This window comes from Populus alba, chromosome 13, assembly GCF_005239225.2.
Source record: "Populus alba chromosome 13, ASM523922v2, whole genome shotgun sequence".
Lineage (NCBI taxonomy): Eukaryota > Viridiplantae > Streptophyta > Magnoliopsida > Malpighiales > Salicaceae > Populus > Populus alba.
In genome coordinates, this window is record NC_133296.1 from 24,221 (window position 1) to 40,978 (window position 16,758).

Genomic DNA, 16,758 nt, shown 5'->3' on the forward strand with positions numbered 1-16,758 from the left:
TTTAAGAATCGATATTCATCTAGATGGAGAAGGTTACAGGCAAGGTAATCGATAGATGCATTCTCAATGCAGCAACAGATTGTGAAATGTAGCTAATGCCTTTCAGTGTTCTGTATTTTGGCACATTTTATGCATTAACGTTTGTATTAATGAGCTATCTATTGATGATTCAGCATGTTTCTTCATATGAATTGATTGTTTTCAATGCTTGAGGCATTCGTCATTCTCTGCTTGTATGCTTGATTTGTTCAGGGGAGTTACCATCAAGAGTGTCATGGGGTGACAGATTCCATGCCATCGGAATCACACTCCACATGTTTTACATGATTCTGTGTCATGAATCTCTAATCAGTGAATGGAGTTCGCAAGCCATCCTATGACCCAATCTCAGAGAACTTTTGCGTCAACTTGTGTTTATTAATGAATTTCCGATTCTGTGACTAATGAAACAGAGGGTTAGGCCGCTAAAAGTTTATTTCGGCTGCTGGTGTAAATGCAATTCTTGTGGTTTTAAGAGGGTTGGCCTTTGATGATCTTTTTGTTTACATAGTTGTTCCCGTCCTGTGTTCCCTAGAATTGCTTCTGAGATCTCTGTTATAGGTGACCTTTTGGGATCTATGCGCGTGGATGTGGTGTGCAAGGGGCTGAATCACCTTTTATACACACACACACACACACACACACACACACTATGATTAGAGGCACGGGCCATGAAGACAGTGTATGGTTAATTTAAGGCACCATGTCGAGAATGTGACATCGAACATGGGCTCAAACTGGATTTTCCAACATAAATGATGCCAGTGCTGCCTATAGCAGGGAACATGGAGAACCCTCTATCGGAACATGCCAAATCACAGAGATTGAGGTTCAGCATGTGCATATCTATCAAATTATCAATGAGAACCAAGAGCAACGAAAAATGGATTGCAGAAACTTGAGATTATCTTGCTAGACGTCCAGTCTCAGATTATTAGTAGTGTGGATGTTGGCAGATCGTGATGGAAAGAAATGCTTAGAGAGAGGTTGCAAGTGACAAAAATTTAACAGATAAGAGCATCGATGCCCTTCCTTCGGTACCTATATGAAACTTGTCGCAGTTTACCTGTTGTTGAAGATAAGAAGGAATACATGATCCGATGGGCACTAAACAAAGGGTCCATCACAAGATGGTTTCTTCGTTCATTCTCGGGTCAAAATACGGAGGACATATGCCCGAGTCACCGTCTTGTAAAAGCAATGAACTTGGAATCTAGTCCAAAATGGATAAAGGGAATGGCCCTACTCTGCTATCATACCATTCCCAGAACAAATATACATATAGGAAATCGAGAATTCAATGACACCAGTGAAGTATGGCCCAAAAGGCCAATCTGAATGTAGAAGATGCGTCAGGATTGGATTGCAATGCATTGCGGAGTTGGAGTGCACCTGAATACCATAACTCACTGTGATGTTGGTGTTTATAAGTCGAGTTAACTCAGAAGGCATGGCCTCATGTTTTACGATGGGGCCTCTCTATTTTTCACATGTCTTTGGCTTTTTACCCTTTGTTTTCTAGCATCAGCAAATTAGTCAAAGTTAAGCTTCCTTCTCAATTCATAATTCACCTATCCAAAGGGCTAAATCTCTTTTCTTTTGTTGAGGATAGGATCCCACTTGCATACACACTCCCCATATACTTTAATTTATAATAATCACAAAGTAGATTAGGAACTTGCAAGTCCAACAAGAACAGTTTTTGCAGTTTTGTTTGGGATTAGTGTAGGAGACATCAGGCATGTGCTGAGGTGCTTATCGACACCAGATCCATCATGGCTTTACCAAAAATAACATACCAATTTTAAATCCAATTAAATAAAGAAAAAGAAGACAAAAGGATAAACCAATGAAATTAGCACTCCATGCTATTTATAGGGGTGACCCAAAGCTGCCGTCCTTTGTAAAACCAACCAAACCATGGCAAGGGGACTTATATTTCTTCATCCAAGACCAGGACAAGCGTGACTGCTAGTGTTTTCGAGTTTGAGCAAAGGCAAACCCACCCATCAAGGAAATCCTCAATCTCTGTAAATGGTATCTAAAACCCAGTGACTGATGTACTAATATAATATTGGTTCGTGGTCCCCTGCCCTGTGCTGGGATAGAATAAGGGATTGGAGTGGAGGGGTCCCTCACAACAACAGTCACAGAGACACAAGAGGGAAGGGAAAGGCAGTCATCAGTATATTTTCTACTCTATTATTTTATTAACAAGATATGGGGTTTCTGTTTCCCGGGGTCACTTGGGATTCTCATTTTACTTGCTTTTATTTTTCTTCTCCTCCTCCTTTCTCTTCTTCAAGCTGTTTAAACCCCAGTTGTTGAACCTCACTGGATCTATCATAACTGGGTTCCGCTTCGTTCATCATCTCATAAGGTTAGAGGCTTTTCCTTTCCTTATCTTCTCTTTCTAATGCTTTGGTAATGGTCATTTTTCAGCTCAAAACAATCAAGTCTGGGTGAAGAAATTTCATATTTTAGTTGCTAAAAATTTGATCTTTATAATTGTTTTTTTTTTTTTAATATATATTAGCTGATCGGGGAGTCCATCCTTTGTGATCATAATACTTTGTGGGTGCAATTTAGGTATAAAATGAAAAAAAAAAAATTGTATTTTTCAAAATGATTTCTTTGTTGTTTTTGTTTAGTAACTTATTGCAACTTGAAGGTATTAATAATCTAAGGGAAGATGACAAGTATTCAGTAATAGGGCATTAGATTCTCTATGGTCAAGTTTTCTTATCTTTGAATACTTGAGGTACTCATCTAGAAATTCTGATGTTTTCATCATCATCGAAGGCCATATTCACAAAAATTCCTCAGTTCCACTGCCATTATCTTTTTTCTTACTACTCGTTCCAACTGGTTTGATGATAATGACGAAATGATTACACCAAAGGTGGGAATAAAGACGGTATTTGTATCAATAACAATTACTGCTATGGTTGTTTCACTTTATGCAAAACGAATGGTTATTGTTTGTATCACTTTATGCAAAAAGATATTGTTCTTCGTGCGTAGAAGTAGAACTAGTTTCAGTAATCAAGCATTCCTGCCAAGTTTAAGATTTTATTTCATCATTTTCATTCTTTTCCTCTCAACAGTTTTGAGTGAAAATGTCTTCTTCAAGGCCAAGCCACTCATCCAGCAATTCAGCAAGATCAAGACACAGTGCTAGGATTATTGCTCAGACCACTGTGGATGCCAAGCTCCATGCTGATTTTGAGGAGTCAGGCAGCTCTTTTGATTACTCAAGCTCAGTGCGTGTTACTGACTCAGTTGGTGGAGATCAGCCACCCAGGTCTGACAAAGTAACTACAGCTTATCTTCACCACATCCAGAAAGGCAAGCTGATCCAGCCTTTTGGATGCTTGCTAGCCTTAGATGAGAAAACTTTCAAAGTCATTGCATACAGTGAGAATGCCCCTGAACTGTTGACTATGGTCAGTCATGCAGTGCCAAGTGTTGGGGAACATCCTGTTCTTGGCATTGGAACTGACATCAGGACTATCTTCACTGCTCCTAGTGCATCTGCCTTGCAAAAAGCCATGGGATTTGGGGATGTTTCTCTTTTGAATCCTATATTGGTCCATTGCAAGACTTCTGGGAAGCCGTTTTATGCCATTGTTCACCGGGTGACTGGCAGTTTGATCATTGACTTTGAACCTGTGAAGCCTTACGAGGTTCCCATGACTGCTGCTGGAGCTCTACAATCATACAAGCTTGCAGCCAAAGCAATTACTCGGCTGCAGTCTTTGCCTAGTGGAAGCATGGAAAGGCTTTGTGATACAATGGTTCAGGAGGTTTTCGAGCTCACTGGATATGATAGGGCGATGGCCTATAAATTTCATGATGATGATCATGGAGAAGTGGTCTCTGAGGTTACAAAGCCAGGCATGGAGCCGTATTTGGGTTTGCACTATCCAGCCACTGATATCCCTCAGGCTTCACGCTTTCTATTTATGAAGAATAAAGTTCGAATGATTGTTGATTGTCATGCGAAACATGTCAAGGTGCTTCAGGATGAGAAGCTTCCATTTGATCTGACATTGTGTGGTTCAACCCTGAGGGCCCCACACAGTTGTCATTTACAATACATGGAGAACATGAACTCCATTGCTTCTCTGGTTATGGCAGTTGTAGTCAATGATGGGGATGAAGATGGTGATACCCCTGATTCTGCGAACCCACAGAAAAGAAAGAGACTTTGGGGTTTAGTAGTGTGCCATAATACCAGTCCGAGGTTTGTTCCGTTCCCTCTTAGGTATGCTTGTGAGTTTCTAGCTCAAGTATTTGCTATCCATGTCAACAAGGAATTGGAGTTAGAAAATCAAATTGTTGAGAAGAACATCCTCCGCACCCAGACACTCTTATGTGATATGCTCATGCGTGATGCACCATTAGGTATTGTGACACAGAGCCCGAACATTATGGATCTGGTAAAGTGTGATGGTGCTGTCCTGTTCTATAGGAATAAGATATGGAGGTTGGGAATAACTCCAAGTGATCTGCAGCTTCAGGATATAGCTTTTTGGCTTTCTGAGTATCATATGGATTCTACAGGTTTGAGTACAGACAGCTTGTATGATGCAGGGTACCCAGGGGCTCTGGCTCTTGGTGATGTAGTTTGTGGAATGGCAGCTGTGAGAATAACTTCCAAGGACATGCTTTTTTGGTTTCGATCCCAGACTGCTGCAGAAATTCGATGGGGTGGTGCAAAGCATGAACCAGGGGAGAAGGATGATGGAAGGAGAATGCACCCTAGGTCATCTTTCAAGGCCTTCCTTGAAGTTGTCAAGACAAGGAGTTTGCCTTGGAAGGACTATGAAATGGATGCAATCCATTCTCTGCAGCTTATCCTGAGGAACACATTCAAAGACATTGAAACCATGGATGTGGATACCAAAACAATTCATGCAAGGCTAAGCGACCTCAAAATTGAAGGGATGCAAGAACTTGAAGCAGTGACTAGTGAGATGGTCCGTTTAATTGAAACAGCTACAGTGCCAATTTTGGCAGTTGATGTTGATGGTCTAGTTAACGGGTGGAATACAAAAATTTCTGAATTGACTGGTCTTCTTGTTGATAAAGCAATTGGGAAGCATTTGCTAACACTTGTGGAAGATTCTTCGGTTGATATAGTCAAAAGAATGTTATTCTTGGCATTGCAGGGTATGTCATTTTATGTTTTAGTCATCTCTTACTTGTTTGTTTAATAACAAAATGTTATTCTTTGCCTGAGCGGAAATGATGGTTGTTTGAATATCTTTGGTATGTCATTTTACGTTCTGGTCATCTCTTACTTGTTTTGTTATTAACAAAATGTTACTCTTTGCCTGAGAGGAAGTGGTGCTTGTTTGAATCTCTCAGGTGGGTGTATATTGTTCTGTAGAATATTCCAATTCATCCGCACCACTTTCAATACTTTTCCTTTCTTTTTTTATCAGGAAAAGAAGAGCAAAACATACAATTTGAAATCAAGACACATGGTTCCAAGTCTGAATGTGGCCCCATCTGCTTAGTTGTTAATGCCTGCGCAAGCAGGGACCTTCATGAAAATGTTGTGGGGGTGTGCTTTGTGGGTCAAGATATCACTGGCCAGAAGATGGTCATGGACAAGTTCACCCGAATTGAAGGGGATTACAAAGCAATTGTACAAAACCGGAACCCTTTGATTCCCCCAATATTTGGGACGGATGAGTTTGGCTGGTGTTCTGAGTGGAATCCTGCCATGACAAATTTGACTGGTTGGAAACGAGAAGAAGTTCTAGATAAAATGTTACTGGGAGAGGTTTTTGGGTTAAACATGGCATGCTGTCGTCTCAAGAATCAGGAGGCTTTTGTAAATCTCGGTGTTGTTCTTAACACTGCCATGACTGGCCTGGAATCCGAGAAGGTTTCTTTTGGTTTCTTTGCTCGGACTGGAAAGTATGTGGAATGCCTGCTGTGTGTGAGTAAGAAATTGGACAGAGAGGGTGCAGTCACTGGGGTATTCTGCTTTCTACAGCTTGCAAGCCAAGAGCTGCAACAAGCACTTCATGTCCAGCGATTATCAGAGCAAACTGCTTTGAAAAGACTGAAAGCATTGGCTTATTTAAAAAAGCAGATCCGGAATCCTCTCTCTGGAATTATATTTTCTGGCAAAATGATGGAGGGAACCGAGTTGGGAGCAGAACAAAAGGAGCTTCTGCATACCAGTGCCCAGTGCCAGTGCCAACTCAGCAAGATTCTTGATGACTCAGATCTCGATAGCATCATCGAAGGGTATGATAAAGTCCAATCTATCAGATTGATATCCCTGTTCTTTTTATATTAAGCTATGCATTTCCTGGGGGGAAAAATTTCATTGTACTGTTTGGAGAAATGCATTACACCTTGCATCCAAGATTCTCAGGAATAGTACATCTTTGAATTTAGATGTGTTACATTACTGGAACTTTTGCTACTTATAGAAGTTGAGTGAACCTCTTTGTTCATTTTTTATTGGATTGCAAGCATTCTCAAATGATTTTGGTGTGTTATGGCACTCATAGTTTTAAGTTTTATATGGCCTCTTCAAATAGTTTTGGCTTCAATTGCATGCTTGCTCACTGCAATCTATGAACGTGTGTTACACTATAACTGAATTGGATGCCTTGTGGATTTGGTAGGGGTCATGTTCAATAGTTTGGACTTGGAATATTTCAATTTTTCCTTTGTAAAATATACTTCCCCATCCTTTCTGTCTTGCTTTTGGTGGTGAACGTGCTTGCTTGATGTAAAATCTCAACAGAATTTTTTCAAAACAAACATTACTTCTTATTTCCTAGTTCGCAGAAGTAACAAAGTTCTATTATACATCTGAATCTACAGGTCTTTCATATTCACTTCTCAGAGTTGTTGTATTTCCTCTCAAGCTAGTTTTTTGCAACTTCATCTATTAATAATTAGTCCACACATGGCCAATGTATCAATTTCCTTTATGGAAATCTTGGTTAGGCTCTACCATCTGAGGACAAACTGGTGTGAGTGTGGTAGTTTTGTGGTTGAAAATCAAGAGAGCTGCTGCTCAATCTGCCTATAATGCGTGCACAAACTCAACATGATTTATTGAAACATAATACTTTTATTTCTCAATCTCTCATTAACAGTTGTTTTCCCTTTCTGAATTGTGGTCAGTTACTTGGATCTGGAAATGGTGGAGTTTACCCTGCGTGAGGTACTAGTGGCTGCTACCAGTCAAGTCATGATGAAGAGCAATGAAAAGGGCATTCGAATAATCAATGATGCAGCTGAAGAGATGATGGCTGAGACCTTATATGGTGATAGCATCAGGCTTCAACAGGTGTTGGCTGATTTCTTGCTGATGTCAGTTAATTTTACACCATCTGGAGGCCTGCTTACTGTTTCAGCTAGTTTCTCCAAAGACCAGTTGGGGCAATCTGTTTATCTTGTGCATCTGGAACTCAGGTACCACTTGAGGCATGAATGAGATTTCAATAGCTAGATATGATTACGTTTAGGTGTAATTAGCATCTATGCATGTCAAATATCAGATGACTTTGGTATTTCTTGTTTCGGATAAATAAGTGGCTCCAAGCCACCAAAGGAACGGGAAAGAAACATTATCTATTTAATCGATCAGCTACTCTATGCATTTCTGTAAAAGCAGTTGGAATGCATAGAGAGTGTACAAAAGGATAAGACATTAAAATATTGCTCTGATTGAGCCAGTCATACCCTAATAAAATGAAGAGAATCATTATATGTTTATGGAGTGGGGGTTCAGTTAATAACTCGGGTTATTATGCTACTTTTTGGACAGGATAAGGCATCCTGGTGCAGGGATTCCTGAAGCACTGCTAGATCAAATGTATGGGGAGGATACAGATGCGTCTGTGGAGGGGATCAGCTTGGTTATAAGCAGAAAGCTGGTGAAGCTGATGAACGGAGATGTTCGGTACATGAGGGAAGCAGGGAAGTCGAGTTTTATCATATCAGTAGAGCTTGCTGGTGGCCATAAATCGCAAAAAAGGGCATGATAAACAACAAGGCAGCCCATCCCAGGAAAGAAGATAGGGGGAGGTGTTTGTGTATAGTGAAAGAGGGAGGGGGGGCTGGAATTGTGGAACTTAACACCTTGTCTGTAACCAAATCCTATGCTATGCTATATAATAATTGATTTCCAACTATTTACGCATTTGCTAATTGAATTCTTGTATTTCATTTGGAATTGGTTTTAAAATTCTAATTGAATTCATTCTATTGAGATTAATTGTTAAGAGGTGATTTTAAAGCAAATCACACCCCTTTTAGTGTGATTTGTAAATCAATAAAAATTATGTAATCTTAATTAGTTGTAGGATTTATTCATGTTGCTTAAACACTAGAATTAGGCAAGTGATGCTGCAATGATTTCGTTTTTACTCAAGATTTCCGAACAATATTTGAGATTAAGAACATTGAGGGGCCTGAGGGCGATCTTCAAAACTCTGTCAGATGCAGTTCGGTGAACTCTCAGAGCAAATATTGTATGGCAAAAGTGCGCGGTGTGTCTTTTGCAATTCCCTTCGATGGATGAGCAAAAAATGATTGGTAGCTGTTGTTGTCAGACCATGACTCTGTGTGTGTGTGAGTGTCAAAGAAAAGAAAAGGTTATTTTATGAAGAAAAGAGAGGCTGGGCCGGGTTGGGTGAATTGAAATGGGCTAGAGCCTAGAAGAGCCCAGACTACAGCAGTGAAGAAGGGCAGGGCCCAAAGCTCAATTAACAACAACATAAAAAAAGAATAAATAATGATAAAGAGATTCTTGTAGTGTAATTTGTACGCAGATGAGACAAGAAGAGAACTAATGTAGTTAGCGTTGCGTCGTGCCTGACTCACTCTCTGCATCAACTCTCCTCATCTCCTCCATTTTATCTTAACTGGCGACGTAGATGGAGATAAAAGACTTTTGTTTTGCCTCTGACAGTACTCCTCCATTGTCTGTCATCGCAGCCGCCAAGGTTGCGTCCCTCACTCTTCCTCCTCCCACTGCTGCTGATTCTGCTTCTCTTCCTGCTTTCGTCTTCTCTAATGGGTATCCATTCCTTCTTCTATTCTTTCTTTACTCTCCATCAAGTCACTTTATTTTATCTTATATAACCCATTTGCTTCCCTTTTACCTTTTCCTCTCTCTCATTGCCTTCTGGACCATTTTATTTTTACGACTATTTTTCCCCATCAATTGTGACGGTTTCTCTCTTTTCTTAATAATAATAATATTAACAAGGTTCTTATGTGCTTTGTTTCGGGTTTAGCTTTGTTATTGTTCCTTGTCCCTTACTGGCCTCCAAATTCCTAATCTCATCACCTATCTATGTATCCATTCATCGATCATCACTTGATTAATTCTCTTCGACATCAAATTAATGACATTTTCATGTTTGTTTATATGTACGTTTGTTAGGCTGAAAGTGCAGGGAACCTATGTGCTTCTTCGCTACATTGGCCGTGTTGCCATTCTTTATGGCCAGGACCCATTTCAATCTAGCCAGGTCTTTCATTCTCTTTCCCACTCTCCTTTTTCTATATAGTTTTGCATTTTTCCTTCTTAAACATGTTATGCATTCCTTTTTACAATGTTTCTTTCTCATTTCCTTTCCATTTCTCAGATTGATCAGTGGCTCGATTATGCTCCTGTCCTATCTGTAGGCTCTGAATTCGAGAATGCCTGCAACTTTATTGACAATTATCTGCAAAGTCGCACCTTTCTTGTGGAGCACTCTTTGTCGATTGCAGACATTGCCATATGGTCTGGTCTTGCAGGTGCAGCTTCCAACCAACTCCTATCTGTTTAGTTTGCTGCATTTACTCATTAGTGAGTCAAGTTTCAATGAAAAAGAAAATCCATTTATTTGCTGGCTTCTCTTTTTGTTGTTTCCACTCAAGCGTGTCTTTGTTGAGCTGAATTTCTGACATGCGTTGATTGATATTACTGCATTTATGTTGAGAGTCCCAGAATATCAAAATAAGGGTTCGGGAACTGCTTTTCTTGATTGCGCGACTTACTATAAACTACAGCATTTCATTTAGCAAAATAAACTGGTGGTGTTCCAAGGGGTGACGGGTCGACAACCTTAGTATCATGTGCATTGCTAGATTGTTCCTATCTCATTCATTTTGTATTTCAAGAATTCAGTTTTTCATCACGCACAATATCCTCCTAGTCATGTGTGTGACACTTTATGCTTTCCAGGAAATGGGCTGAGATGGGAAAGTTGGAGGAAGTCCAAGAAGTTCCCAAACTTAGTACGCTGGTTCAATTCAATATTTGATGAATATAGCGATGCTTTGAATGAAGTCATATCAACATATGTTGGGAAAAAGGGCTCGGGAAAGCCTGCAGCAGCTAAACCAAAGGGGCAACAGGTTGTCAGTAGAGATAACCCAGAAAAGGGAAAAGCAAGCAGCAGGTTATCTTCATCTGAAATAGATCTTCCTGATGCTGAAATTGGAAAGGTGTGCCTGCGATTTGCTCCTGAACCTAGTGGCTATCTTCACATCGGACACTCAAAAGCAGCTCTGCTCAACCAGTATTTTGCTCAACGGTACAAAGGCCAAATGATAATTCGCTTTGATGATACAAATCCATCGAAGGAAAGCAATGAATTTGTACACAATCTTCTAAAAGATATTGAGGCATTGGGTATCAAATATGAAACTGTTACACATACGTCTGATTACTTCCCCCGGTTGATGGAAATGGCTGAAAGTTTGATCCGCCAGGGTAAAGCTTATGTTGATGATACTCCACGTGAGCAAATGCAGAAAGAAAGAATGGATGGCATTGAATCAAAATGTAGGAGCAACAGTGTAGAGGAGAATCTGAAACTGTGGAAGGAAATGATCAAAGGATCAGAGAGAGGATTACAGTGCTGTGTACGTGGTAAGTTAGACATGCAAGATCCAAACAAGTCTCTTCGAGATCCAGTGTACTATCGTTGCAATCCTGTTCCTCACCATCGGATTGGGTCCAAATACAAGATATATCCAACATATGATTTTGCTTGTCCATTTGTTGATTCTGTAGAAGGTATAACTCATGCACTTCGATCGAGTGAGTACCATGATCGAAATGCTCAATATGACAGGATTCAAGCAGATATGGGACTGCGAAAGGTTCACATTTATGAATTTAGCCGGTTGAATATGGTCTACACAATTCTCAGCAAGCGTCATCTCCGTTGGTTTGTTGAAAACGGAAGGGTTGATGGATGGGATGATGCTCGATTTCCAACAGTCCAAGGAATTGCTCGCAGAGGTTTGAAAATTGAGGCACTGGTGCAATTCATTCTTGAACAGGCAAGCTAACATGTGTCTATGTCTTTACATCTTTCTATTCTGATGTTTTTTTTTTATAGTCAGAATGAGATACTGTATACAGATCTGATGAGAAATCTAGATTCTAGTTGAAGAATATACAGCAAAAAAATGGCTTGCGAACCTCGAAGAACTTTCTGTTGTGCCCGTAATAGCAGATTTCTTCCCTTTCCTTTTTATTTTTTCTAGCTATACCAAAGAACTTTATCTCATTCTTGGGACATTTGTTTGAATTAAGGAATTCGTTTGGTTATAAGATGTCTTAGGATAGAAATTTCAGATTCGTCACATCTGTGCATGCCAAAATTCCTTATTTACTTCTACATGTGCAAATATGTGGCCATTGATTTATATTTGTGGGTTATTTTGTGCAGTAAGCTTTTTATCCTCTTAAAGTTTTAATTCTAATTCTATTTGGTTTCAGGGGGCATCAAAAAATCTTAATCTCATGGAATGGGACAAGCTTTGGACAATTAATAAGAAGATTATTGATCCCGTGTGTCCCAGGCATACTGCTGTCATTGAAGAACAAAGGGTGCCATTGACCTTGACCAATGGTCCAGAGCAACCATTTGTTCGGATCATACAAAGGCACAAGAAATATGAGGGTGCTGGAGAGAAGGCCACAACATACACAAATAGGATATGGATAGACCATGCAGATGCAGAGTCGATCTCTGTAAATGAGGAAATAACCTTAATGGATTGGGGAAATGCCATAGTAAAGGAAATTGAGAAGGACCAGGATGGAAAGGTCACACACTTGAGTGGTGTTTTGCATCTCGAAGGATCTGTCAAGACCACAAAATTGAAGCTCACCTGGCTACCAGATACAAGTGAATTAGTTAACCTCACTCTGGTGGACTTTGACTATCTAATCACAAAGAAAAAGGTAATTCTTCATCTATGGACTTTGGAGCTTTTTGTTGTGTTCCTTCTCAAAAGAGTACAGTTGTGTGACAGTTTAAAACTTGTCTACTCTGACTTTAGTAGTTAGGGGTGGTTTATTGCTCTTTGCTTTCAATCAATTTTTGAGAAAGAGTGTTCTTTTTTTATTCTCCTAATTCTTTTGTTGCCTTTTTTGGCCACTGAAAGTAAGGCTACTTTCCTCCCGACTGCTAATTATTTTTATTCTCATGTCACCATACTTTTAATTGAATGACTTTCTCAATACATGTGTACCTGGGATCGGATCCTTTTTCCAACCAGCTTCGTGAATGTTGACTCATCTACTTTTCATGTTCTTTTTCGAATTAATGTTAAGGTTGTTCTTTAAAAATTTCTCAGTATTGTTCTTTATTCGAATTGTTTTTGTCCAGTTGTCTGAATTTAGTATTTCAGTTGTTGATTTATCCCAATGCCTTTGATGCATTTAAAATTACAAGTTTTCAAAGTGGCTTTATTGTGTTTTTTTTTTTTTTTTTCCATTTGTGCGTGTGCATGTGAAGAGTGTAGAACGAATACACAAGAAACTTTGGAGTGGGTAACACCATTTGATGCACTATTTAATTGAACATTTTTTTCATGGTTTGTATATGTGGCACAAAAAAAGAATATAATGGAGATGGACCCATGTAATTGGCTCAACCACATTGGAGTCGGGTTTTATTGATCTAAACTGAGTGTGTTTATGGGGGGTTTTGGTGGCGATGAGGGTGGGTAAGAATAGTCATGTGGCATAATTAATGTTTTGCTCAATGCATTATATTTGTCTCAATACCTTGAAAGCAGAATTGTAACCATACTGATTAGCTGGTACATAAAATTTAAATTTTTGGTTGGAGCTTGTGACCATTGTGGTTGCAGTTGGAGGAAGGAGAGAGTTTCCTTGATGTGCTTAACCCGAGTACCAAGAAGGAGACTGCAGCACTCGGGGATTCAAACATGCGAAATTTGAAGCGTGGAGAGATATTGCAGCTGGAGAGGAAGGGCTACTTCAGATGTGATGCTCCTTTTGTCAGACCTTCAAAGCCTGTAGTTCTGTTTGCAATTCCAGATGGCCGACAAGCTACCTCATTGAGGTAGACCTTCACATTTGACTAGCATATTCTCTGGCTTTGAGGAGTTGAACCTATGTTTCTTTCAATCATGTGATGAGATTTTGGGAGTTTCTGACTCTCTTCCTTTTACATGCATTTCTACTGAAGTTTTTGATGTGATACTTCACTAATTTGCCTTGCTAATTGAATCTTGCCTTCTCGCCTAATTGATGTGGTTTCAGTAATTTTGAAAGTTTGGATCCAGTACCAGTAGTTGAATGTGGTGGTTGTGACTATGCATTTCCCCTCTGATTGGATTTAGCTTCCTTTTAATGATTATATCACATCACATGTGCCCCTCCTTTTCCTTTTTGGTCTGGTTTTAGAAGATGAGCACAGCTACATGCACTCGTTTTGTCATTTTCAGGCAAGAAAAACAAGACGAGAAACTATATGATTAAGCCGTTTGCATTGTTTTAAACAACTCTTAATCCACAATTTACACGTAAGAAGACCATTAACATCGAAGAAGGGGATGGTCCGGATTGTATTTTTCTTCCTTCTATAATTCATGCCTGCCTGCCTTTTCAGAAACTGATCAGTATTGCTTCAACTCTTAAAGCAAAAACATTAGGTGGCCTTCGTGATTTATTAATAATTAATAAATGGACAATGCTGCTGCTCCCCCCCCCCCCCCCCAACACTTTTTAATGTATAGCTAAGCATTATCAGCGAAGCAGTAAGGCATTTAATTAAAAATATTATGAAGCCATTACCCACCCGAATTGCTTTATTTTGCTTTGACTTTCTCGAGCAAGGGTTAATCTTCCCTTCCCTGTTTACGGCATGAACCCAGTGCACATCCACGTGATGTATGGGCTGGTGGAATGGCAAAATATTTCTTTAATTATTTCAATCAGGAATTGTTGTAGAGGCAGAATACACTTCTTTCCTCGAAATGTAATTAAGAATTGGTTTGGACAAAAAAAAAAATCTTGTCTTGGGAGGTGGTGGGTTAGCGAAGGTAGTGGCTTGCAGATAGGAAGAAGCCTTCTAACGCAAAACTACGTGTCATCCTAGCTATTTCTCCTCCTGTAAGCATAACATGCTGCTGCTGCTTCTCTAATTAAATTCCTTATCCTGAGAAATACATACATGCATATGTGTGTGTGTGTGTGTGTGTGTGTGTGTGTGTGTGTCAAGCGTGGTTTATGTAATTGGCTAAAACAATTTGATGCTTTAATTAATATTGTACTGTTCAGCGGATTAATCTCCCAGATGAAGATTAGGAGAGGAGAGGTAGAGAGCAATGAAACTACACATGTTATTGATTCCCATAAAAGAAGAGTTACAAGAATAACAATCACAAAGAAGACCCAGCTGCTAGGCCCCAAGTTATAGGATTTATAATCCGTGTGATCGAGACCTAGCTAGCTAGCTCCGGTACATGTGTTTTTAAACAAGCAATCAATAAATCACTTCTTAGGTGCGAACCTAGACTTGATCTTTTGGACCTCCTTGGTACCAACCTGGAAAGCCTTGGTCAAGACATTGTCAGGCACCGGTGGTTGGGCTGCAAACAATGTGGCACCAATTGTCTGAGTTCCTGCCAACTGGCTACCGAATGCAGCAATGACTGCAGCTGGGACCTGACCATTGTTCTTCTGGAAATGAACCAAGCCTTTCGGGAAAGTAAATATCTCGCCCGCCTTGATGGTCTTTGGTATCAAAACGTTTGCAGTGGTGATGAACCCAACATCAAGTTGGCCTTCAAGGACAAAGACCATCTCAGTGGCACGTGGATGTGTGTGGGGTGGGTTCAAGCCACCTGGGGCATAGTCAATGCGGGCCATGGAGACCCCCAAGGTGTTGAGTCCTGGGATCTTCTGAACATTGGCGGCAGTGACCAAGGAGCCGAAGGTGTTGTTGGTGAGACCTGGTTTAGCCAACCCGGCGAAGAAGAAATCATCGGCTGTTATGTTTTCCTTGCAGGTGAAACCATTCACCTTCACTCCTGTTTAATTATATATCCATGCATGAGTCATGTTAGCAGCGCATGACAAAAGAATTGAAGGTGAAGGAAATAACAGGATCAAGAAGAAAAAAAAAAAAAAAGGGCAGGAGAGATGCAAGATAGATGAAGAAATCGAGTTGAGAAGGAAAAGGGGAAGAAGCTAGGGAAGTCAAAAGTCAACTCTCCCACCCAATACGCGTCATGCATAATTAACTAATTAAGAAAAGGAAATTAAAATATAATTATGCAAGGAAGAAGAAGAAGAAGAAGAAGTTAATGAAGGAAAAGTACCAGAAGCAAAATCAGCAACGCAAACATCTTGAAGCAGGTCAGGATCAGCAGAACCGGTGGCCAAGAATGCCGCACAAAGAGTCAAGAAAAGGAGGGCCACCTTGGCTGCCATGGCCAGTAGCTGAAGAAACCAGCTAGAATAATAGGTGGCTTCAAGGTTGTGGATAAAAGAGGAGGGGGCTTAAAAGGAGGAGGAGAAAAGGATGGAGGTAACAGCTAAAAATAAAAAGAAAGGAGGGGGCGATGTCTGAATTGGGGGGATTGGATGGATAGGAGAGAAAAGTGGAACAGATGCATTTCTAGTGAGAGCTGGTGAGGCACCAAGATGCCTTAAATCTATTGACCACAATTTACGTGCATAAAAATTAATAAAAATAAAAATCTTTAAAAAGTCCAAAAGACCTATAAGGAGGGGAATGGTGTGAACGTGAAAGCACGAAACATGCCTTCTTACACCAAAAGGAAAGTCATCACCTCAATCGCCGCAAGAGGGGTGTTGCCTTCTTCTTTGGTTGCAGGGTCTCATTCTTCTCTGTGGATGCGTGGACTCCGTCTTGGCCACCCACCCGCCAATATTTTTTATTATCGCTTTTCACAACTCATATCTTGTGCTATGTTATCACCCTAAACTGTTCAAGATGTTTGCTTCTTAGAATAAATGAATATATAAATAAATCTTGAAGTTCGGTATTTAAGAGATGTATTACATCAGATTAATTTGAGAGATTTCATTTTAAAAAATAGAGAGAGAGGGAGGGAGGGAGACTTTGTTTTAATTAAAATACAATATAGTTCGAAGATCGATATTCTCTATCATTAGACTAGAAAAACAACATATTAATGGTAGTGATAGGGTCCCAAATTCATGGATGTCCATTTCCCAAGTTTCTTGATTAGCTAGGAGTAATTGCAGTACTCGTGCTTCTTCTCTTTTTCTTTCTTTCTCTTTTTTTCCCTGCTGGTGATCTATGCAAAGAATATTCAAGGCTTTATATATATATGGATTAGAAACTTTATATTTTTTTGTTAACGCAAGATACCCTAAACTTTATATTCAAGGCCCAAGAGTTCTTATTGGCTGGAGAATTCAAA

General features: G+C 39.8%; 3 protein-coding genes across 3 annotated transcripts; 2 read left to right on the top strand and 1 right to left on the bottom strand.

Annotated features, from left to right (window-relative positions):
• Nucleotides 1-1,854: 1,854 nt before the first annotated feature.
• LOC118060858 (phytochrome A) lies at nt 1,855-8,229 on the top strand. Its single transcript, XM_073404119.1, has 5 exons — nt 1,855-2,419; nt 3,147-5,214; nt 5,490-6,306; nt 7,201-7,491; nt 7,847-8,229. Exons 2-5 carry the CDS (start codon nt 3,159-3,161, stop codon nt 8,061-8,063), a joined length of 3,381 nt encoding a protein of 1,126 aa, XP_073260220.1. The 5' UTR covers nt 1,855-2,419; nt 3,147-3,158; the 3' UTR covers nt 8,064-8,229.
• A 604-nt stretch (nt 8,230-8,833) lies between these two features.
• Nucleotides 8,834-13,588, top strand: LOC118060859 (glutamate--tRNA ligase, cytoplasmic). Its single transcript, XM_035074147.2, has 6 exons — nt 8,834-9,100; nt 9,470-9,557; nt 9,675-9,828; nt 10,259-11,364; nt 11,807-12,274; nt 13,189-13,588. Exons 1-6 carry the CDS (start codon nt 8,958-8,960, stop codon nt 13,405-13,407), a joined length of 2,178 nt encoding a protein of 725 aa, XP_034930038.1. The 5' UTR covers nt 8,834-8,957; the 3' UTR covers nt 13,408-13,588.
• Nucleotides 13,589-14,661: 1,073 nt separating this feature from the next.
• Nucleotides 14,662-16,033, bottom strand: LOC118060861 (germin-like protein 5-1). Its single transcript, XM_035074148.2, has 2 exons — nt 15,667-16,033; nt 14,662-15,375 (listed from the first exon to the last, which is right to left on the bottom strand). The coding sequence occupies exons 1-2, from the start codon at nt 15,776-15,778 to the stop codon at nt 14,837-14,839; spliced, it is 651 nt and encodes a 216-aa protein (XP_034930039.1). The 5' UTR covers nt 15,779-16,033; the 3' UTR covers nt 14,662-14,836.
• Nucleotides 16,034-16,758: the final 725 nt, after the last annotated feature.